The sequence below is a fragment of the Ciconia boyciana genome, chromosome 6, assembly GCF_034638445.1.
Source record: "Ciconia boyciana chromosome 6, ASM3463844v1, whole genome shotgun sequence".
NCBI classification, from domain to species: domain Eukaryota; kingdom Metazoa; phylum Chordata; class Aves; order Ciconiiformes; family Ciconiidae; genus Ciconia; species Ciconia boyciana.
In genome coordinates, this window is record NC_132939.1 from 60,018,244 (window position 1) to 60,041,131 (window position 22,888).

A 22,888-nucleotide genomic window follows, 5' to 3' on the forward strand; every position below is an offset into this window, starting at 1 on the left:
AACGACAACACATGACGACCTAACTAATCCTATCAGAAAAAGAGCTAACTTTAAAGACTAAACATGCATCTTAAAAAACAAACCTTTGGGAACATATTTCAAAATGATAATAGGATCTTCATGCCTAAAGTCACCCTCCTGCTGTTTCGACTGCCTTAATTACAGTAAAATCAAAGACACTCAGGACACTCCAGCTTTCAGTATTGATAATCCAAGTCACACGGGCAGCAATAAAGCCGGCAGCACACAGAAAAGCTCAATGAAGAAGCCAACTTTTGAGGAAGGATGTACAAAATGCAGATCATGGAAGTCATGCTGTAACAACAGCAGAAATCCAAAGGCATGCAAGGCAATGGAGACGACCCCCATCCACCCCCAAGGTACACGTGGATGTCTGGAAGAGGGGGGGAACCAGGGACAGAGGAATTCCTCAAGAGTGGGAAAAAGGTTTCAGATGCCCAGAAGTATTACCATGCAATTACTAGAAACCTCGTCCTTCCTCAGATGAGGACAGAGGTTTCCCACACCCCACTTAGCACAACTTTAAAAGGGATTCAAGTTTTTAACGCCTTCAATTAAAAAAATGGGTTCTCTGTGGGGAGAGGGTATTTGTTGTCTTTTTTTCCACTACTACAGGGTTTAAAACAATTTAGGGCATGATCTATTTTTGTGTACCTTTGGAGAATTTCTAGTGACCTAAAGCTTTTCCTTAAGTCTCATCTACCCAGGGAAGGTATACAGTTTAGTTCTTAAGCTAAGGGACCATTACTAGCAGGGAAATCATAGTATACTAAAAACCCCCATACTTCTATAGTGGTTGCTATATTTTGGATAATGTTACACCATCTATAAAAAGAGTGAATCCACATCCCACGAACTACACAGTCCCAAATAAAAGTACAATATTGCCAGAAAGCTGCAACACTCCTTTAAGACTGACTTCCACATATCTACTTAAGTGAGTTTAAAACTGGTTTCATCTTACTTATTACTTCATCTTTCACTGAATTTTTTGATGAAAATTAGGACAACATAACCCAGGTTTAAGCTGAATTAAAAGTCCAGACAGAATTCTTTTGTATAGTCCTTTTTTTGGACTACAGTCCTTTTTTTATAGTACAAAATTTGTATAGACTTTTCTAAAATCCTGAACATGCATGTCTTGCTAAACTGGCATAAACACATTTCAAGTAGGACTTCACAAAGCAATTATCGATGTTTATTTTTACGTTGGAGAACAATTATAAATGGTGAAAAGAATTTGGGATGTATCTGGCATTGATGTTGCTTCTGATCTTTTTTCTTCTTGGCCTTTTTGGGAAAGGCAGCTATACATATTCAGCCCTCGATGGCATTGCACTTACGCAAATTAAGAACTATACCTCAGCATTCATTAACGCACACCTGATTAATAAACTCCATACATTTTCAATGCTTCAATACTTGGTGAAGACATCCCCACCATTTTCCAAAGCTCAGACTTCTTTATAGAGGTCTCAGGTTGGGCATGGCATCCAGAGGTACTAGTCACATTTGGAGCTTTAGGCCATGGTTAAGTAATAACAGGTTTCAGTGTTAAGACCCTGATGACATGAATGACAGAAATTAAGATCTCAGGCACTTCAGGATGCCTAAGGCCTCAGCTGGCAATGATGGATGCACACACTTAATCTGAATGCACTCTAAGTATATCTACAGACATGATTACTGAGGTCTATGCAAAATCAAGGCTTAAGAAAACAGTGTGTAGTTTCCTATTGAAGAAAGCTACATTCATTACAGTGAACAAAGATCTTTATAAATGAAAGCTTGCATTCTGGCAATCTGCATATGCTGGTGAGAAAAAGAGGGGAATATTTTAGTATTAGGAGACAGCTAAAATGAACAGATCACATTGAACCACAGACCAAATGTGCTTAGAAATTCTTAGACCTGGAAAAGCTTTTTAAAATTAAATCCCTTTTCTTAAAAACAAAATAAAACACCCCCCCCCAAAAAAAAAAATACAAAACAAAACAAAACACCACAACCCACAAAAAACTAGAGCTTCAGTAGGATATATTAGCGAGCATGATACAAGCTCTTCGGTAACTACATCAAGAATATACTGGAATTCTCAAGTGTACCTTGTGAAAGACTTAGAAAATGAATCTAAACTCTGTTTAAAGCATTACAAAAGGCAAAAATACAGTAAAAAGCTTTAACAAGTCCCTTCTATTTTTCTAAACAGCTTTGCTTGTGGTCCATCATCCTATTCATCTTTTCAGACATGAACGGGTAATGAAAAAGATGAACCCATAACATTTTTCCTAATCCTAGGCACTATATTCTGTTAATGGCTCAGATAAATTTGCAATTGTTTAGGTAAGTATTATAATTCTTCCTTTTTGTAATACCCATCTAAAAACAGCTTCCATGAATTGCCTCAAATTACAAGCAAGGGATAAAATGTAAGTTTCACAAATTTGAAGAATCTGTAGCAGTTTAACATTCCCAACTAATCTCAGCTACATATCAACACTTCTAAAGCCCAAAACATTAATATATAACCGTAAAGTAAAAGCAACTTGCTAAAAAAAAAAATCTAATGAAACAAGTCTCTTCAGCTCTGACTCACACAGTTAAAATCGATTGTTTCTAGTAGGTGTAGAAGAAACTGACTCACTCCCACATGTGAATTATTTGCAAAAAAAGGTTAGTTCAACTTCATTTGATAAAAAAGTTCATTGCACTGAATCTGCTGACTAAACCAACATCCAAGCCATTTCCACTGATAATGTATAACTGTGCCAACCACAGAAGCTTTAAGGACGTAAATTAAGTTGTTTTTTTTTTCCCCAAATATTATCTCTTCATATTACCTATGAAAAAGCAATATGAAAATAATTTCAATTTCTAAGTGAAACAAGTCAGAAAAAATGTTAGATGTATGGATGCTTAGGAAACCTTACTTCTACATTCTATGCCTTATCATGTACCATGAGTGAGAAACTGCTAGCTGCACACATTTTTTTCTATATGAAGACAAATTTATCAATGACTTATTTACTGCTTTCTGAGTTTTCATATATAAACAAAATTAAAATACAAAATATAGGCCACAGCCTTTAACATACCACATAATTCCTCAAGCCCTCACTAAAGACTGTTGCTATTTATTAGCAATTTTATCCACAGGAGAAAAGCAATACCAACTTCCTTCTGTGGGACAAAAGACAAGCTTCACCGAGGACGTCTGTCACTTTAACAGCACATGCCAACGTATGTCTCATCCTCTAGACCACGTTACTTTCCCACTGTCAAAACATGACTGTGGCATTCAGTGCCAATGTTTCACAGCATAAAGTTTTACAGAAAAAGTCATTAAAAGATATTGCCTCATTCTAAAAATAACCGATTAGAACAGATGTACTGTAAAGGGTCCATCATACATACAGCAGCAGGCTTTGAACCTCATGCCTTCAGATCACTAGCCCCACTACAATGCTATCGGAGCTAACGTGGCAGTTTGGGATACTTCAATGTGAATTAATCCTAGCATACATTTTTCAAAAGAACAAAACCAGTTGACTCAAAGCAGAGCATGCAGGAAACTGGGAGTCGGTGGCCATGCTCACACTATTCTGCCAGATGACCATCAAAGACTTCATTAGCAAAAGCGATCCAAGCTACGGTGCCCCATCTCTGACCACAGGAAAGCCTTCAGGGGGTAGGAAAGGGTTCCAGCTGCATCCACACTCCACTGTGCACAAAAGAAACTGTGGCCACCATCACCACTGGCCTTTCCAGAACCTCTGCCAGGCACCTGTAGCTTCACCCTGCCCCAGCAGGCCCTCATCCACACCCTCCTGCCACTACCTCTAGCAGAAGGGATCGTAACAGGCTTTGGTGGATAGAGCATGGAAGTAGAGGAACTTAGGCCAGAATCTGAAATTCAGTTTTCTTGTTCATCAGCTGTCTTCATTATGCAACCACGCTCACTTCACACATGTGCCCAAGAGGCTTATCGCTCACTGCACAGCTTTTGCCCGCACGAGGACGTATGTTATAGAAACTAGTAGAGCCTGAGGTCCCTTCCTGGCTTTCTATGTGTATTTCTGCAAGCAGGGCAGGGGGGAGGAGTTGGAAGAGGAAGAGAGGAATTTAAACCCTCAAGTCAAGAGATACGACACATTATCAAGTGACAGTTTTTCCTGGTGTAACTCAAAAAGGCCAAAGAAAAGATCCTCATAAGCAACCCTCAAAGTCTGACAACTCTAAGGTCATCTCAAAAATACTTAAGGATAGTTTCTGCCTCCTGTACTAGCAGCACACTCAGCCACACGTTGTGCCCCCACCCTTACCTAGCACTTTTTCTAGTACATCAGTGCCTGTGGCAGCCAGAGGACTAGGTCTACCCTGCAGCTAGTTCTGAAGATGCTCTAACACAGGCTGGAAAGACCTTTCCTCAGGTCCACATCTACACTTCTGAATACAACTGCTTTCAGGCTGACAGCACAGGCTCTACACTCTTCTGACAGAAAGGCCACCCTGCAAGGTTCTCCCTTCCCTCATTAGATTTTTTTTTTATTTGAAAGGTTAAGGTGACTCTTTAAGCAGAACTGGAAGGAAGAGAAAGTAGGTCTGGGAGCAGACTTGCAAAGTTCACAGAGCCCCCCCAACAGCACGATCCAAACTTGAAGCACCAGTCCCGACAGCGACCCAAAGTTTTAAATCACTGCACCAGCAGCAGCATGACAGCAACCGTTTCTGGTGAACTTTCCGTGCATGATTTTTCAACCTATGGTCCAGCCTCAAGTGTAACAGATATATACCCAAAAGGGGCAGCTCAAGGCTAGGCTAAAGAGGTTGCTTTGAGCGCTCTGCATGCACATTTTTCCCTCCTCTAGCCCAGACTGGGAATATATTGCTGTTACTACACCAGCATCCACTGCCTATTATGCCAGAGTGTCTTCAAGGGCTTGGCAGCAGGTGCCCAGCTGGCCTACTTGTGCTAATCATCTGCAATCTTCTTTCTTTTCCCCACAGCTTCAGCCCCCTTAAAGTTCCTCTCAGGAAAAATAAAAACAAACACCCAAACAAAAAAAACCCACCACCACCACCCAAAAGCAGAACACCAGTCTAGCTGGGTAGCAGACGTTGCACAAACTGAGAATGCAGAAGATAAGTCAGCATTCAAACAGACGGCTCAGGAGAAACAGTCCACAGAGTTATCCCGTGCACCTGCTTCAAGGAAAAAAACACCACATTTCAGATCAGTCTAAACTACTCTGACATTGGTTTTGAGGTGTTCTCCCAGAGAGAACTAGCCAGTACGTAGTCCAGGAGTGAGACAACACTGAACGAACTATGCGGGGACATGTGCCATCTTGCCCTCTGTAGCACGCCAGCAGTACAAAACAGGGTCAGAGGAAACAAAGGCTGGAGCAAGAGAGTCTATGCAGCACCAAGAGCATTTTGAATACAAATAAGGCCCATTCCTGTTAGACTCTTCTCTGAACATGCTTGCCTACTGGCTGCAAACAGTGCCAAGTAGCTGTTCAAAAATGGAGCAGCCGGTTGTGCCAGTCCCTGCTGACTGGAAGTAAGGGGCAGTAAGCACCAGCCACAGCCAACTAACGTAACTCCTGAAAAACAAGGTGATGTCAGGCGAGCACAAACGTGATGCCAGCCAGCAAGGTGCCCTGTGAGCAGCCATTCCAGCACAGGATTATGAAAGATTCAGATCCCTCAGTACGACAGAACAAGGGGCTCCATAGGGAGGAGCACGCTGTACCTGAAAGCCAAAGAACAAGTGATGCACGGACACCTGAGGAGCAGCCATGCTGCTCCAGCACTCCTGTACTTCCCTCCTCGTCACGTGAAACAATGGACGGCATACATTTTTTTGCAGGAAGAGTCTCTTAGGAGGTCCCTCTGCAGTGCATGGACAATACCACCCCACAGCATACAAGCACTGGTGTGCACCATAATCCATCAGGTAAGTCCAAAGGCCACGCAGCCTCCTCTGTGCTTGCTGATAGCTTTAGGTAGACTTCACTAGTGGCCTAGGTCAGCTTTACCAAGGGAAGTACCTCCACAGACTGCCAGGGCCATGCAGACTGTTTTACAGGCTGTCTAGGACCCAGGACTGTCCAGTTCCAGCACCTCCACAGATGCCAGCTAGGCTAGTCTCCTGACAACTGGAAGGATGAGCAGAGACGGTCAAGAAATTTGGCCTCAGAGGCACGATGGTTGTAGCAGCCCAGTTTCACTGATGACTTTCAGAGAGGAATGAGCAAGCATAACTAGAATAAACAGGACTCCTCACTGTTAGGATTCCTTTCTGTTTCTCACTCTAGGAGAAGCAGATGTAGCAACAGTTTAAAAGACACTAAGTACAGATTTGGGAAATTCTTTCTGAACATGTAGATGTGGGTCTGCTATCTAGCAGACTTGGATTCAATTCCCACTAAGAATACTGAGCATTATTTCAATATCTATTATATAAACAGTACAGTGAAAACCAATTGGGCGAGACCTTATTCAACAGAAGGTATAAACAAAAATAACTAGAAGAAAAGGACTTTCGAACTCCTCACTTGCAGCTCAGCTAGCTCTTCTCCAAAGATACTTGGCATAAAGATATGCACGTTATACTTTCAATATAGCGAAAAAATATAGTCTGTTTGAAAGCTCCATTCACCATGGGAAAGCTACAATTGCCAAGGTTAAAATGGCAGATTCTTACAACATTTCTAAAGCGATGGAAGCCACAAGCCGCCTCAAGGCGAACAGCCACACCCTATGCTCTTCTATGGTTAGCAAACAGAAAGAAGATTTTGAAGAAATAAGCCTGTGGCAGGACTGTCAGGAAGCAGCAGCGGGATTTATAGGACAGAAGCAATGAAATCCACCATTTGGGGCTCACCAGCCTCTACAGGTGAGGTGTGAGGCTCCTACAGATGTTGAATAGGGAGAAGGTGGCCTAAGTCTCACAGGATAAACGTGGGACGTAATTTTCTGGACTCCCCATTTCCCTCCTCCCTCAATCACCAACTCCAGAATAGGAGCAGCATCATGCTGCTGTCAGAGGGCAGAGATACCCACATCCAGCAGCTACACCACACAACTCAGCATCTCCTCTGCACCCCACAGCCAGGAGAAAACTCTGCCTCAACTACCACGCCTGAACTCTATTTTCTCTTGGCAATTAAGAATACAAGCAAGTCTATTAGCCACACTGAATCATTTTAAGGGAATTTTACATGTGTGATACCTCACACCCAGTTTTAAGTCCAAAATAGTAAAGAAATGCTTGTTGTATAGCTCAGCTTAATCTAACCTTAACACCTATGCAGTTTATTTCCATTGTCAGTGATCAGTCTGCATTTTGTCAAAAGGAAATTCCCTCTGTCTCCAGCTGATAAAGAAACACTGATCTTTAAAGTATATCCCAATATTTAACTACACTCTCATGCTTCTACAGACACATAAGAGTACACAAAACTTGTGCACATCAATCCAGAATATCTTCTATCAGAGAATCAGGCAGTAATTAAGACTGCACATTATGACATGAGGAAGATTAGCGTGTTTGGCATGATATTTTCCTTATTAGCTGGAGGCAGAAACAAGTTCCTTGTCAGTGGAAACATACTGTGAGGGCATTAGGACACAGATAAAAGGTGCCTCCTTGTTGGCATTTATTTGTTTTTAACAGCTTGAAGGAAAGGGAGGAACACACAGTATCAACTGTAATTGGTTTTAAGGGTATTCCTTGTTGATAGAACACAAATATACAGCAGTCCAGATTTAGGCCCATCCCCTTACCATCAAGAGCCTGGATTATAAACTTTTATCCCTACTCTGCAGCACCAGATGGTAGCTCACATACATTTCAATTATTTATTGAATAGGCACTTTGTTATACTAGGGTAATCCCACACTGCAGTAAGAACTACACACTGTTTTTATTGCGAGCTATACTTTTCATCAAGTCAGTAACCTTTTCACATTCAGTGAACACAATAAATAGAATTAAAAGAAGCGATTTTATAAACAGTTGGATAATCGGCCTCTCCATCACACAGAAAATGACAACGTAGGGATCAATCAGTAAGACACAACCACCAGCAGTGCTATAGAAAAAGCATATCATGCTTTGGCCTGCCCAAAATCCTTTCCTCAACTTCCGTGCTCAAAGTACCATCATAGTCTGATCTATCACATTTAACAGTTTGTAGGTTCTCACTCATTCAAGCCATCAGCTTGAAAACAAGCATATAAAGCCAGAGTGCACTTTGCAGAAGACGTACAAAGCTCCCACCACAAAACAAATAATCAGTGTTCCCCAGGCTGCAGCCTTGTGGGGCAGATGTGATAAAGTGGTTAATTATTCAGTTGGCAATCGCATTACTGACGTCAATAGAAGAGTCCAGGAAGTGAATCCTCTTAGTTTGTTAGTGTATGACAAAGAGTGGTGGTCCCCACAGAAATTAAGGAGAACCAGCTGTCCCTACACGTTAGTGCTCTAGTCTGTAGTGCTAAAGACACACATTTGCATTTACTGAAGCAAATCGGCCCCTCCCTCTCCCTTAGGAAATCCTTTGGGTTTTTGGTTTTTTTTGAGGGCTCTTTAAAAGTCTAATTAACTGTACATGCATGGAACAGCTGATAAACGGGACAATATACTCGTGAGCAATGATCTCTCCTCCCTCCACTCCAGTTCTTATTCCATGGAGAAGTTAAGTCACTTTCATCATACATTATTATTCATAACTTACTCAGCTGAATAAACCAGTCAGCCACCATGGCCATTTTAACATAAATTCATTTAGGCATGCAGCAGGGAAGGATTTCTACTATCCACGTACCTGAAGTCAATAGTCTTAACTAAACAACACTGGATAGAAAACTTTTATCCCAAGCGTTATCACAAGTATCCACATTTTCTTTTGTCAGCACGCTCTGGACTATTGGAGGTTTCTCATTATCAGGCTGCTTAACAGTAGGAAACCATTAAACAAAGCTGTTATAAAGGCTGCCTAGAATTGCTCTGTCCTTCGGGGGCATGCCCAAATTAAAAAGCCTGCATGATGAACGGTAACTGTTGTTCCTTCAAGACACACACACGCCCTCTCTCACAGCAACAAATCCGGCACAAGAGCAGTATTTCGAAGCCTGAGCCTGCTGCTCTCCCCCCCCTCCCCTCCCCCAGGTAGGAAACCCTCCGAAGAGCACTGGATTAGCCTGACATTTCGGGCTAAGCCGAGCAGGGTTTCAGGCCAAGGACACTCCGGTGCTGTTCCTGCTGCCGGCTGCCAAGCGGTTCGCTTGGGACCGAGCGGAGCTGGGAGGAGACCTGCAGGGGTCAAGGCCCGGCTGGCGGCGGGGGTGTTCCCCGGGGAGGCTCCGCATCCAGGGGCGGCGTCTCCCCTCCCCTCCCCACCCCGCCCGGCCCGGCTGCAGACAGGAGCGGCGGCGGGGAGCGCACTCCCGGGGCCGGGCCGCCCTCCCGGGCCAGCTCGCCGCCCCTCGCCCGGGGATCGGGGCAGCGGGGATCCCGCACAACGCCCCGCTATCCGGGCCCCGTCCCTCCCTGCTCACGGCCGCGGCCGGGCCCCGTCCCCCCCTCCGCCGCGGCCCGGCCCCGTCCTCCCACCCGGGCTCACCCCACTCGAGGAAGTCGGAGACGTATCGGTCGCGGCGGAGCGGCGAGTCGCGGCTGCACTCGGCGTAGACGCCGACCAGGAGGTCGAGCAGGGTCTCCACGCTCAGCACGCTGTCGTGCCGCTGCGGCCCGTCCAGCACCAGCTGCTCCAGCCGCTTCAGCCGCACCTTGGCCGACATGGTGCCGCGGCGGCGGGCGCCGGGCAGGGCAGGGCAGGGCAGGGCCGGGCCCCGCTCGGGCGGCGAAGCCGGCGGACGGCGGCGCGCAAAGGCCCGGGGCGCCGCGCTCAGCCGCGCCGCACCGCCCGCGCCCCGCGCCGCCTCCCGCCCCTCACGGCCGCGCCGGGGCCGAGCGGCTCCTTCCGCGGGCTCCGCCTTAGGCGCGGACGGTCCATGGGCCGGACCCGGCCACCCTCCCCGCTCCGGCCTCTCCTCGGCGGCGGGGAAGGGCTGCTCCCGCTCCTCTCCCCCGGCAGCGGCGGCCCCGGCGAGCGCGGCCCGGCGCGTCCCACGGAGCGGCCCCGGCGGCACCCGGCCACGCCCACCACGCAGCGTCCGTGCGCTCCGACGTGGGCAGGGCCGCGCGAAGCCGCGCAGGAAGATTGGGCCGAGCGCCGCGCCGTAGCGGGGGGTGGGGGGAGAGGGAGGTGCCTGCCCGCTGCTCGCGGCGCCTCGGCAGATTCGCCGCGGAGGGTGCGAGGGGCGGGGGCAGCGCGCGCTGCACGTCCCCATCCGCACTTTCGTCTGCCGGCGGCAGGGCGCTGCCTGCGAGTGTCCGTCTGTCCCAGCCTCAGCCATCCCAACTGCGTTTCGGGCGCGAAGTCCCCTCCTCACCGGTCAGGCAGGGACCGCGGTGCTCTGGAGGCTGCCCCGAGCCAGCCAGACCCGCACCAGGCTGTGCCAGGCCGTTGGCTTCCCTCGAAGGACGGGGGTGACCCCGGAGGCCGCCATCCCCGCAAGGCCTTCGCGGGGCGCTGCCCGCCCAGGGCCGATATGGGGCCCGGGAGGCTTCTCCGGCCCTGGCTGGAGCGGGGCCTTCCCTTACCCTGCCTTGGCCACGATTCCCTGCTCTGCGGCCGGACTTGCCTCGGTGGAGCCTGTGGGAACAGGGGTGCAGGGTAGGCAAGGCCCCGCAGCAGGACATGGCATCTGGACATGGCTTTCTGTGCCTTTCAAAGCCTACCTGGTGATAGGGCTTTATTTCAAAGCAGCAGCAGCTAGCCTGGGCAAATAGAGCCCTGTGTATTAACAGCTGCTGTCCACGCTCCCTCGAAGGAGAAGGGAGCTCGGTGTAAGGCACTCAAACTTTCTGCAGTGCTTTTTTTTTTTGCATTACAACTTACTCTGAGAACTGTTCTCTCTGGAGGCTGCAGCACCTTAAGGCAAGATGCTGAGTAGCTTGAGATGGGAGTTTAAGTCTGTAGGAATGCAGCCCGTCAGGTCCTGATGCAAAGCTGAACTGGGAAGGATGCCTTTTCCTTGCTTGTCTCCCCTGGCAAGTAGATGGAACGCTGTGTGCTTTCTGAAAATCATCACAGCAGAAAGAGAGGCAGCTGAGTACTGGTTCTGTCCGGGCTGGGAAACCCCCTGCCTCTAGGAGCTGGAGCTAGACAGGGGTTTGCACCGTGGTAGCTGCAGTTGCCAGGGGTCCTCCACGGTCAGATATGACATGTCTGTCGTCGTCGAAAGACCTGAATGTTCTCCACTGTCACCTTCAGGGCCAATGGCTAGGCCAAACCCGACCAGTGCTGCATACAGGGAGCTGCCCTTTTCAAAGGGTCAGGAGCATAACCAGACAGAGCTAGATGGAGTATTGTGTAGCAGAAAGTACTGCTCCCAACGTGACAGAGAGGTCCAACAGACGATTACAGAAATACTTGTTTCTAGGAGCCCTTGCCCCTCAGGCATGTCTGATAGATATCTCTTTGACACCAAATACCTGTTATATCTGAGAGCTATTCAGGTTGTGCTGTGCATTTGGACCTACTACCTGGATCAAGAAGGTACAGGCGTGTTGCGACCTGTTAATTCTAAAAAATGCAATTTGATAGAGGATCCCGTGAATCATACTTTTATACCGAGAACCTGTAATTTTAAAACAAAGAAAAACCACAGTGGGCTAAAACAGTTTTGTTTTGTTTTTCCTAAATTACTTCTATCTCTTTGTACTTCCTGCTGCAAACATCCACTTGAAAAAATATTTCACAGCATATCTAGAAGTTTTCGTTGCTCTCTCTCGATGTTCCTCCCTGGTTACAGTTGTTTCACCTGACCTCAAACTGTTTATTATCATAGATAAATTCATTTGCAGGATCCTTAGCATTTTAACAATTCCAATTGTATTTCTAGTGCTGTTGCTTTATTTAAAAGGGGGGTTTAACATTTTCCGCTTATTACCACTTTGGACTCATTTTTGGGCAGTTGATCAGAGTAATGGCTAGGGAGAACAGAGTTGTAAAGATCCTGTTACAATATCTGTCTTTCCCCTTCTTATCTGTTCCTGCAAATGGGGATTATCAGCACCTCCTTCAGCAACAAAGACATTATAAAGGAAACTGCAGCTGGATGAAGAAATAGCCATTTTCTGCCTAGCAATCACTCTAATATTTCCAGTCTCCTTGGTCTGTTTTACATTAGTAGAATTCAGGGATTTCAAAAGCTATTCCTGACTTACACCAGTCCCAGGGAAGAATCAGATCCTGTGCTGGGAAAGCGACAGATGGGTGACAGATGATATTGTAGCCTGCTTTAACAACTATGGAAGGTTTAGTGTATCAGACCAGCACATGCAGGATTATTTATAAGCAATACTATAGGTATTCCAGAATTAGTTGAAAGATTTCAAAAACTATTGCGAAGAGTTAAAGGCCTTGTGTATTATAAATAATGCTGGGTTTTCGCAGCAAGGTTTGCAGTTGCAAAAACCTACTTAGCTGAAAAGTGACGTTTGGTATACGTACTAAAAAATGTATGTAAGCTTGAAAATGTAGCTGAAGGTATTCTGCTTCTGTTACTCATCTGTGCCAATTCCATATACTAAAAATAAATGTGATCTGGCTAAAATGAATTAAATGATCCATCTTACCAGTTCCTTTTTCCTGTGGTATATTTCAGTGGAAAAATACAGCCCCGTTTTCTGGGACTGATCTGATTGAAAAAATCCTCTTCTTTTTTTTGTGAGAAAAAATGTAAGCGAATGGGTTCTCACTTATATGTTTTCTGGAATCCTTGTAGGCTCGCAGAGCTGAAGGCACGAAGTCCATATGGCTACCGAAAAGTTTTTTCAGATCCAATCAACTTAGGTCTCCTTTTTTTTCTTTTGTTTTTGGCTGTACTCCAAGTAACTTAGTAACTAGTAGAGGGAGAAATTCTGTTACAGAATTTTGATGGCAACAGGAAATAGCTGTGTCACCGCTTTATGACTTCAGGAAAATCCACCCACAGATCATTTTGGAATGGAGAAGAATGAAGAAATATAAAGAGTATGGACAGAAATTGCAAACATAGCTCATTAACAATGAAGACCCCCATGCTAAAAAAAAAAAAGTGAAGAGGACGTTGCAAATAAATACCTACTTTGTCACATTCAGACAGATAATTCTAGAAAAAGAGAAAAAAGCATCAAGTTGCAATCTTTTATTTTCTTTTTGTTTTAATTGTTTTTACATTAATAGGCAAAGGGGAGACTCTGAACAGCTAGAAAACCTAGCTAGAAGATCTAAATATATTCTACTCATTAAGGAAATTAGATGAAATTTCTAACTGAGAGAGAAGTTGACTAATGTGGAGCAAGGGAGGAGTTTTCTAAGGATTCAGAATGCAAAATATAATTAAATTGAAATCGGAGAAATCTCCTAGTAATGAGTTCCAAAGGTAGAATATAAGAAAGAGTTAAACATGCCTAAAAGCAACACGACTGGTTTGTATCTTATTGTTATCATAGACTTTCCTTCCTGGAATTATTTTTTAGGAAACTGTCACCTTTCCAGCTCTGTTTGTATTTTGCAATATTCTAAAAAATTCCTTCTTGCCAAAAGCAGCGTAAATCTACAGCTGTCATCTATACTGGGAGCCAAAAATAGTCTATCAGTGGGGGCTGTCTTTGATGACAGTGCATCATGTAAGCCTGAGCATTGAGCTACTATATTCAATATTAAAAGAACAACAGCTAAGTCACCATTGGTGTGATGTTAGCTACGGTGGGAAGTACATAGAAAATTTCTCAAAGAAAACAAAGTCTCTGCTCTTTTGGTAGGGTGGTGGATGCTAGAACTCTGCTTCAGCTCCCAGGGAGCTCTGTCTGCTTCAGCTCACTGCTAATGCACTAGCTGAGCAAGGGGGTTTCACAAACGCTCTTGTCTTTGCACAGGATGATGAGCGAAGTGGAAGGAAGGAAGGGGCAGTTGCTCATGGAGAAGTGCTGGGAAGGGCTGAGAGCCTGGTCCTTTCCAATTTTGACTAAATGCTTTCTCATAACAATAATAAAAAAAGAGCAGCAAAGCCATTTGGCAGGCTACCTTCTGTTAAGTGCATTCTGCCATTAAGTGCATTTGTTGGCAGTGCTTCTGTTTTGTAAGCATCTAGATTTTTGTGATGGTATAACCCAACATTTTGAACTGAAGGTGAGGCAAACTGGGATACGAAAAGATTTTGCACGTGCTGCATGCTTTCTTAAAGAGAAAAAAAACTAAAGAAGCAAAAAATCATGAGGCGTATTAGTAGAGACTTTTAGGGATACTATCACTTCTGACTGGTTTACTTCGCAGGATTTAGGGAGCAGACTGCCAACATAGGCAAAGAAACCATGTCAGCCCTCACTTCTTCCAGTCTAGATGCAGCAGGTTCCCAAACACATTGTTTTTTTCCCTCAGTATTTTTTCTTACTCACATGGTTTTCTTTCTCAATAATTTGCCTATTTAAAGTTCACCTGAAAGAAAGGAACTTGCCTCCCTGCTGCTGTTTCAGGAAACCGTCAGTCTTATTGATCAGTATGTTTCCTGATTACAGGAGTTTAATACAAGGACCCTGAAATGGATCACATCAAATTAATGGGCTTCCCATTCCATTCATGCTTTGAGAGCAGCATTAACTGAAGTGGGCAGCTGCTTCCATCAAAATCATTATGAGGCCACTTGTTCTTTTCCAGAATTTGTCTGAAAATGACTGAAGTGTAGGGAACTGGGGGTTTAGATGAGGTCATTGTTGTGGACATCTGGAACAGACTGTCATCACCACATTTAGGCAACACAACAGCTCGATTTTATTTCAGTTCTGATTTCAAGTCCACAATATCCCAAGGAAAGCATTGGCTCAATGATCCAGTCTGTTTAGGCACATGGTAATGTTGAAAGACAGGCAAAACAAAACATAAAACCCCCCTTAGACTCATGCTACTTCAGGGATCTTCAAAGGAGGTGGAAGCAGTGGTACAGGGATGATATTAAAAAACCCAAATACTCGTCAACAATTATGACATCTTGCAAGTAGCAGTACCATGTCTTGCTCTCTGTACAGCTGCCATTTTGTCATTTAATAGTGTCGTGTCACTGCAACTTCACATCTGCCTGACTCAGTCAGATCAATCTTTGTACAAAGTGTGAAAAGCATTGTGTTGCTAGAGGCAATTTTTTGCGCCTGAGTTGATGCTAGACTAAGATGATACGATTTTGTTTTGTGGGCTTTTTTTTTTTTCTAGATAATTTGGCAGTCTGGTTCAGCCCAGCTGACAGCAGTACTGTTCGTTGCAGAGAATAAGATGAGTTTTAGGTGATATGTGCAAAAAATAGATAGGAAATGTGTTCCTTTTTGTTAGCTACTCTGTAGGATTAGTTCTCTTGGGTTGCTGAGAGTAGCAGTGTTATTCATATTGCATTTTAAATTAATACTGCATTTTATTAATTTTTTTATGTCTTGAGAGGAATGACTGGAGATGAAAAATAAAACTTCTCCAGTCTTTCTTGAACCTTTAAAAATCTGTCACTGACTTTAATAGGAGTGTTCCCATGGAGATAAGCACAACTAAGTCTACCTGCAAGGAAAAGAACTAGTCTGCTTTGAATGAAATATTTTTGCATTTTAAGTAACGTTACTTTAATACACACTTCATTCCTCTATGACAAAGTGCTCTTTGATTTTCAGAGACTGTATAATCAAAATAAAAAGCAAGTTGTATTGTATTCTCTTCCCTGGTTCCCTCTCCACAATGGACAATCCATAGATAATCATTTTGTGCTAATGAGAAGTTGAAATCAGAAAATATTCCAATCTATTTCTAAGATACAGGCAGAGCATAAATAGCATTCAGGAAAAATACAGTTGTACACTGCCCTAAAAGCAGCAGGAGATATTGTGCAGAAAACACTTCTACTTCTTCAGTAATGACGACCTGGCAAACCATCCTCAGCTGATGGTTCTTTATTGTAAATTTCCGAGCACTGTTCAGAAAGGCAGAGGTGGGACCAAAATGGCTTCCATTTATTCACAGTATCCTGCGACAGTGAAAAAATAACTGTACCAACTTCAGCATCAAATATCCTGAAAGGCTGCTCCTGATAATTCTCACTTTTCTGTTCGATAAAACCTCTTCCAAAAACAAAGTGATTTTTCTGACAATGTGCAAAAAAGACATTTTCCTCCTATTCATTTGCTCTGAAAAAAGATTTCACCCAAGCTTCAGACTGATCTTGGCTGCACCATTACACATCCAGAGGCACTCAGTCTGGATTTACACAAATGCTCCTGTCTTTGGCTTCCACCTTGCCCTGTCCCAGCAAAGCTGTGCAGAAGCCCTCCGTCTCACACATTATGACAGCAGTTACCGAGATTTGTAACAACATTGACAGCAATTCAGAAGAGACCTGGACTTCACAGCACTGCAGGCAAGCGTGAATGCTGCCCCTGCCTGACTCCCCTTCTCCCAGCCACCGCCATGGGAAACATTTGATCCCCCCCTTCCCACCTCCCTGCTGGGGGCTGGCTCCCTGCCATCCCCCATGTCGACACTCTTCTCTTCGGGAGTAGCGATGAGCTACTCATCCTCCAGGAGCAGATGCTGCAGGAGTGGGTGGTAGCACCCAGCTGGAGTTTCCAGGGGTCTGCGGAGATCATGCTGCCTGCGGGAATCAAGGGGGAAAGGGAGACAAAAAGCCAGGGAGGACCCTGAAGAGCTGGACATGCACCTGCTAATTGGGGGTTGGGGGTTGAACAGTGACTGGCAATGCTCCTGGGAGCGCATTCACCCCCCTCTCAGAAGGAGTAGCAGCAAGCCTTGCTCTCCAGCTTCAGTGAAGGAGAAGGGGAGGACAACTGCTGGTCCCGCATGGGCCTCCAGCTTGCTCTGTAGTCACCAGCCCTCGACCACTGCTGACAATAAAAAGCTGTCTGCAGTCCCCACACTTTTATTGTGTTTTCTTTTTAGCTCTGTATAGTTGTCTCCATACAATGTTGAAACGATCAGCACGTTGTAGAGCAACTTGAAGTTCTGAAAATAGAATCTGCGACGAGGGGCCTCAGCTGGGATTTCAACTTCACAGACAAGACCAAACACAGCGTTACAGGTGTGGGTGCATTCCCACTAACATGGGGGTAGAGACTGCACCCACCAGTGTGTGTGACAGTGTCAAATATACATTTTATGGCATCACACGTGTCTTATCACAGCCCTGTTTTCAGTGACAAAAGGCCAGGTGGTGATTACCCCATGGTGCCAAGAGCCCGTAGTCCCAGGCGAGGAGGTCCTCCAACCAGTAAGCGCCATGGGAAGAGCGGAAAGGAGGGATTCCCCAAGCAGCCTCGGGTTCAGACAGCTGCTTCCCCGCCGTGAGATATAAGGGCAGATGTACAGTCTAAGAGGAGGCAGCTGCTGTGATTATCACTTGCTGTTCTGAGTCCGTTAGCTGTGATGGGGAAACAGGGACTTTTCTGAGTACAAAAATGAAGACTCTGCAGTGGCCATTGCCACAGCCTGAGTGCTCAGGCTGGACAACCCAGAAGAGCATGAAGTTGTGATTGCTCTTTCTGAGAGGATTAATGATTTACTGCTTCTGTTCCTGACGTTAAGCAGGAGGGGGGTAGATCCTCAGCTACAGTAAATGGTCATGACTTCATTGGAGTCAATAGTAAATTGCAGAGACTCGTGATGTCAATAACTAAACTCCCCAGGGCTGATCTTCAGCTGGTAGAAATGATCATACCTTCATTGAAATCCACTGATGTCCAGCTGACCCCGAGGTCTTGCTATTGATTATGCTGGGAGTAGGACAAGACCTAAATTTAATTTTGTGATGGTCCAGGAACAGGGTACATTATTTGAAAGCATCCATCATTACTGCAATTAATTGGTGCCTGTCCTGGGCAAGGCTGTCTCTTTCAATCATTAAAATGCCGCTTGCCAATCTATGATTTGCCCTGCAGATGTGAAAATCTGCACTGACATAATATATGTAAAGCAGAAGGGCTTTGACTGTTTCAGGTTTCATTTAGGTGTGTAGCCTATGGTTGCCTCAGGTAACACCGAGGTACTACTTAATCATGATAACACGATTAAGATGCAAATCTACATGCCTAATTTAAATATTTTTTTTCTCTGAACCATCCAGCTGGGTGTAGTTTCTAAGAGTAAATGCAAAGTACTCACAGCAGGCTTCAGCTCAAGCAGAATCTCAGGGACAGCTTCCAAATGTAATCACTCATTGTCGTGGTAGAAAGTTGAGGTCACCTTTTTAAAAGTGCTGGGAGTCCAGGTGTTACGCACGATCCTCACTGCTTGTATTACAGAATCACAGATCACAGAATGGTTGGGTTGGAAGGGACCTCTGGAGGTCATCTGGCCCAACCCCCCTGCTCAAGCAGGGCCACCTAGAGCTGGTTGCCCGGGACCGTGGGCAATATCTCCAGGGATGAAAGAATACCTCCAGGCATGAGAGAATATCTCCAGGGGTGGAGACTCCACAGCCTCCCTGGGCAACCTGTGCCAGTGCTCGGTCACCCTCACAGAGAAAAAGTGTTTCCTGATGTTCAGATGGAAACTCCCTTGTTTCAGCCTGTGTCCATTGCCTCTTGTCCTGTCACTGGGCACCACTGAAAACAGCCTGGCTCCGTCCTCTTTGCCCTCTCCCTTCAGGTATTTGTATACATTGATAAGATCCCCCCCGCGCCTTCTCTTCTCCAGGCTGAACAGTGCCAGCTCCCTCAGCCTTTCCTCATAAGAGAGTTGCTCTAGTCCCTTAATCATCTTAGTGTCCCTTCACTGGACTCTCTCCACTGTGTCCATGTCTGTCTTGTACTGGGGAGCCCAGAACTGGACACAGTGCTCCAGGTATGGCCTCACCAGTGCTCAGCAGAGGGGAAGGATCACCTACCTCGACCTGCTGGCAACCCTCCTAATGTAGCCCCGGACACCTTTGGCCTTCTTTGTCACAAGGACATATTGCTGGCTCATGTAACTGCCATCTTTTCTGGGGGAAATAGGCTTTGTGCAGGAGTGGAGAGGATATCACCCCTGGAGCCAAGCCACGCAGTTAGAGAACCTGCTGAGACACTGCTCAGCAGGGCTGATACGGTCTCTCCTCTGAACATAACGAAGAGTGCACTAAGTTACCCAATGGATCTACCTTGTCAGGTCCTCACTAGTCATGTCCACCCATCTATCTTGCCCCAAAACTATCATCTGGTGTGTTACTACTGAGAAAGCCGCCTTGAGGAGCAGCCACCACTGAGCAAGGTGATGTGCAGCTCCCATTGTGGGATCCTGCTGGACTCCTAGCAAAGCAGGAGGATGGCATTGGCTGGTGGCACACAGAGGAACATGGGGCAGCAACCCAAGGTCTGAGCCACGCTGAGCCCTGGGTGGACAGCTATCCCAGGACTTTGACCCTGACATCACGTAGGCAGACTCTTGGGTCTAAGACACCTTGTAGCAGCTCCTGACTTGCCAAGACCCAGGCTGGTCGGATTGGCCATCCTCCCTCCAGGCCACCCTCCTTTATCAGTGTTGCTGTGAGTAGCTGTCCTGTCTGTGTGGGACAGGCTGTGACATTTTAACGCAGTTGGCATGCAGTCTTTGGTCTCTGCAGCTCTAGTTAAACCCAGATGTCTTGCAAGTTAACAGCTTGTCCTGCTCTGCCTGTGCCTCCTCCTGCTTACTGCGTTTCCCCTTGAGAATAAATCCTGAGGCTCCAGTGAAGGTTTGCTTCATTTTCACTACCTTGAGGCAGGGCTGTGGGCCTCATTCATCACAAAGTATGAGCTCTAATGGTGTTTTAATGGCCCTTTCTAGTTAGTGTATGACCATGCAGAAGGGCTTTTGTATTCCCGTGGGCACACAGCTAAACCTCCAGTAGTTTTGCCTGCAGACTCCTTCCCCCATCATGCTGAAGGAGAGTGGCCAGATTAAGAAACCTGGTCCTTTAGGCTGCAGGCTGGGCATATGCTTAATATCTCTTTCCTATAAAAGGCCTGATTTGTAAGCAACTCAAATACACCCTGGGAAAGCACCAACTATAATATGTGCAAATGACTTATAATGGAAAAAGGACTAGAAACTTGGAACACAGAATGTTTTGATCTTACACAATTCAGGCCATCTCCAAAATACAGCATTGCAACCAGAAGAGTATCACAGCCATGCAAAAGTTGAGAGAACCGGAAGTCTGTCTTTTAAAAATGAGCAAACCCACTGTTTTGTGGTAGAAGCAAGCCAGCTAGATATGCAGTGTAAGCATGTATTATGATGAGCCTGGGTTATTAGCAGTCACCGGTTTGGAAGCCCTTGGTGAATAAATTTGCTGTTTCAGGATAAAAAAGAGAGCACGGTATCTGCTTCGTCAGTAGTCACTGCAGAAGCAAATGATGAAATAACAGGAACAGTCCATGAAGAACTGTACTGATATATGCTGGTTTTCTCAAGTTTGTCATAAGAAATGGGCAAGAGAACTACAGTGCTGGAACAGGGGAAGAAACCAATCACATGGTAGAAGAGTCCATGTGCTACGAATAATTACAAGAGAATAAGGTCAGCTAACTGTGCCACACTTAAAGATATGGCTGTGCAGAACTCCAGAGATCAGGTCACTTAATCATGCCAATCAGTTAGTCAGTATTGATCCAGGATGGTGAGGGTTCATGAGCAGCAGAACTAAGGAGCCTTTTTCCAGTGGATCTGTGCCCTGGGCACTAATGCTCGTTCCTCCTCTTGTCCTCTGTATCATCTCCCCAGCAGCATCCTCAGATCTGCCCTGCATCCAGCATTCCAGCCCAGTACCCGCCTTTCCCACCCATGCTTCCTGTGCCTTTATCCTCCAGCCCTGCAGTATGCCAAAGCGTTTACCACTTCCTTCTGGCTAATCACAGTATTTCCAGTTCCCCTCTTGTTTCCCACCTACCTCCTGTGGGCTCTCAACCAGGTGCCACGAGCATCCTGGCTGTGTTTGTTGCCAGACCCGGTAGGTGAGGGCTGGAGCCAGTCTTTCCTTTCTCTCTGGGAGGGTACAAATGCATCATCGCTCTCCTCTATTAAATCACCCATTTGCACAGAACTTGCAGGAAGACAGCAGCTTTGCAATTTCTGTGCTTTTGCCAAATTTGGTAGAAATCAGGTTCAGTAGTTGCTGGTGCAGAGGGAACAACGGACGCATAACCAGAAGACAGGTTACAAAGGAAATCAGGAATGACCAGAACACCAGGCATCTGAGGAGCTCTGACTGTGACTTGTAAGAATGCCAATAGCCGAAATACCTGCATGATGAAGAAGCAGATGAAGAACAGCCATAGAAATACCCTGGAGGCTTTGAGGAACCCAAATCTAGATAGGGACGTCACAGAAATGCTAAGAAGAGTTTGAGGTTTTGACTGAGCATTGTATGAGAGTTTTGAAAGATGTTGGTATCTACAAGATACACACAACATGGGGAAGGTGACACAAAAGCAGCTGAGGATTAACGTGCAGCGTGATGGATTGTTTGCATTCAAAATCCAACTGAGTCTCTTGCAGAGGGATATGATATTGCTGAAAGTGGGTACAAAAAGCTGATAGGATGAAGCAAAAGATATTTCTTTTGTGGCTTGCCGGACATGAAAGGGCAGAGTAGAAGTCCTAACAGCATGTGAGCATTTTGCAAAAGTGGCAGTGAAGGGAAGATAGCAAGTGGGAGTGAGTCCGACAAAGAACAAAAATGGGAGCTTTTAGTTCTAAAGAATTCAGTTGCAGAAAGGCAAAGGAACACTTTAATGAGCCCCTTAACAGAGAGGTGGGCAAAGGTGAAGAGTAAGTGGCTGTTTTCCAGACAGCTGAGCTGTTTGCAGCAGAAATTTTGAAAAAAAGATGCAGAAGATGCTTGGGAAGCTCAGGACCAATAAGGCAGCAGGGCACAGAGTGTTCCTGCTGAATTACTAAAAAATGGGTGGTGGAGATAAGATGAAAGCCTTTACAAGCTATTTTTATTGGCTTGGAGGTTTGAAGCAATAGTGGAAGGGTTGACCGTGACCTAAATTGCACGGCTGGTTTGGAGAAAGGAGGAAAACGAGTGTGAGAACGTCAGAAACTGCTCTTCAAGGCCTGTGAAATCTGCCTGTGACACCCAGGAGAGACAGACCCCTTGTGCCAGGGAGATAGTCAGGGTTTCCCAAACACAGGACTCAAGACAAGTTTTGCTGCTGACAGCCCTGAAGGCCTTTCAGCCAGTGCCCTGATCCGAATGCGCAGCTCTGGGTTCAGGCTGGGCAGACACAGAAATGCAGAAGCCCTGCACTCTCCCCCCCCCGACTGCTGAGGCTGTGTTTTTAATATATCTTCTTGTGTCTGTTTCTGGATGGCCTGTGAGTTTCTTCTCTGTCTCTCAACCCTTGTCACTCAGCCTCAAACACTACCCAGACAAAACCACCCTATCCAGAACAGTCGAATTCCTGAGCAGCCTCCCCTGTACGAAACATATCTTTACTGTGCCTTAAAGATCCCTTAAATGGAAGAGCAGCATAGAAACCTGCGATAGCTCATGAGATTTAACCCAGTCCTAAATCAGTATTTATGGAACTACTGCTTTTTTTTCATGCTGTAATCTCAGCAAAATGCACCTACCACAGGCCATATGGTGCAGATTCTGCATTCAATACCACCAGCGATGGCATTATTTCTCCCAGTTTTATTGCAGCTACATACAATGCTGATGAGCTCAAAAGTTTTCTGAATAGGACTCCTGAATACTTGGCAGTGTATTGCATGACAGTGCTATTTGCAGCTTG

At 45.6% G+C, this 22,888-nt stretch overlaps 1 protein-coding gene across 9 annotated transcripts in view; it reads right to left on the bottom strand.

Annotated features, from left to right (window-relative positions):
* CDC42BPB (CDC42 binding protein kinase beta) overlaps positions 1-10,207 on the bottom strand; it is a 96,919-nt gene extending 86,712 nt beyond the window's left edge. For 7 of the 9 annotated variants that reach the window (XM_072863599.1, XM_072863597.1, XM_072863598.1 and 4 more), the window contains exon 1: positions 9,654-10,206. In XM_072863599.1, coding sequence (XP_072719700.1) covers positions 9,654-9,831 — 178 coding nt within the window. In that variant the 5' untranslated portion in view covers positions 9,832-10,206. Of the gene's footprint in view, positions 1-9,653 lie in introns of all 9 variants that reach the window. The other 2 variants (XM_072863592.1, XM_072863591.1) reach the window with 1 other exon arrangement.
* Positions 10,208-22,888: the final 12,681 nt, after the last annotated feature.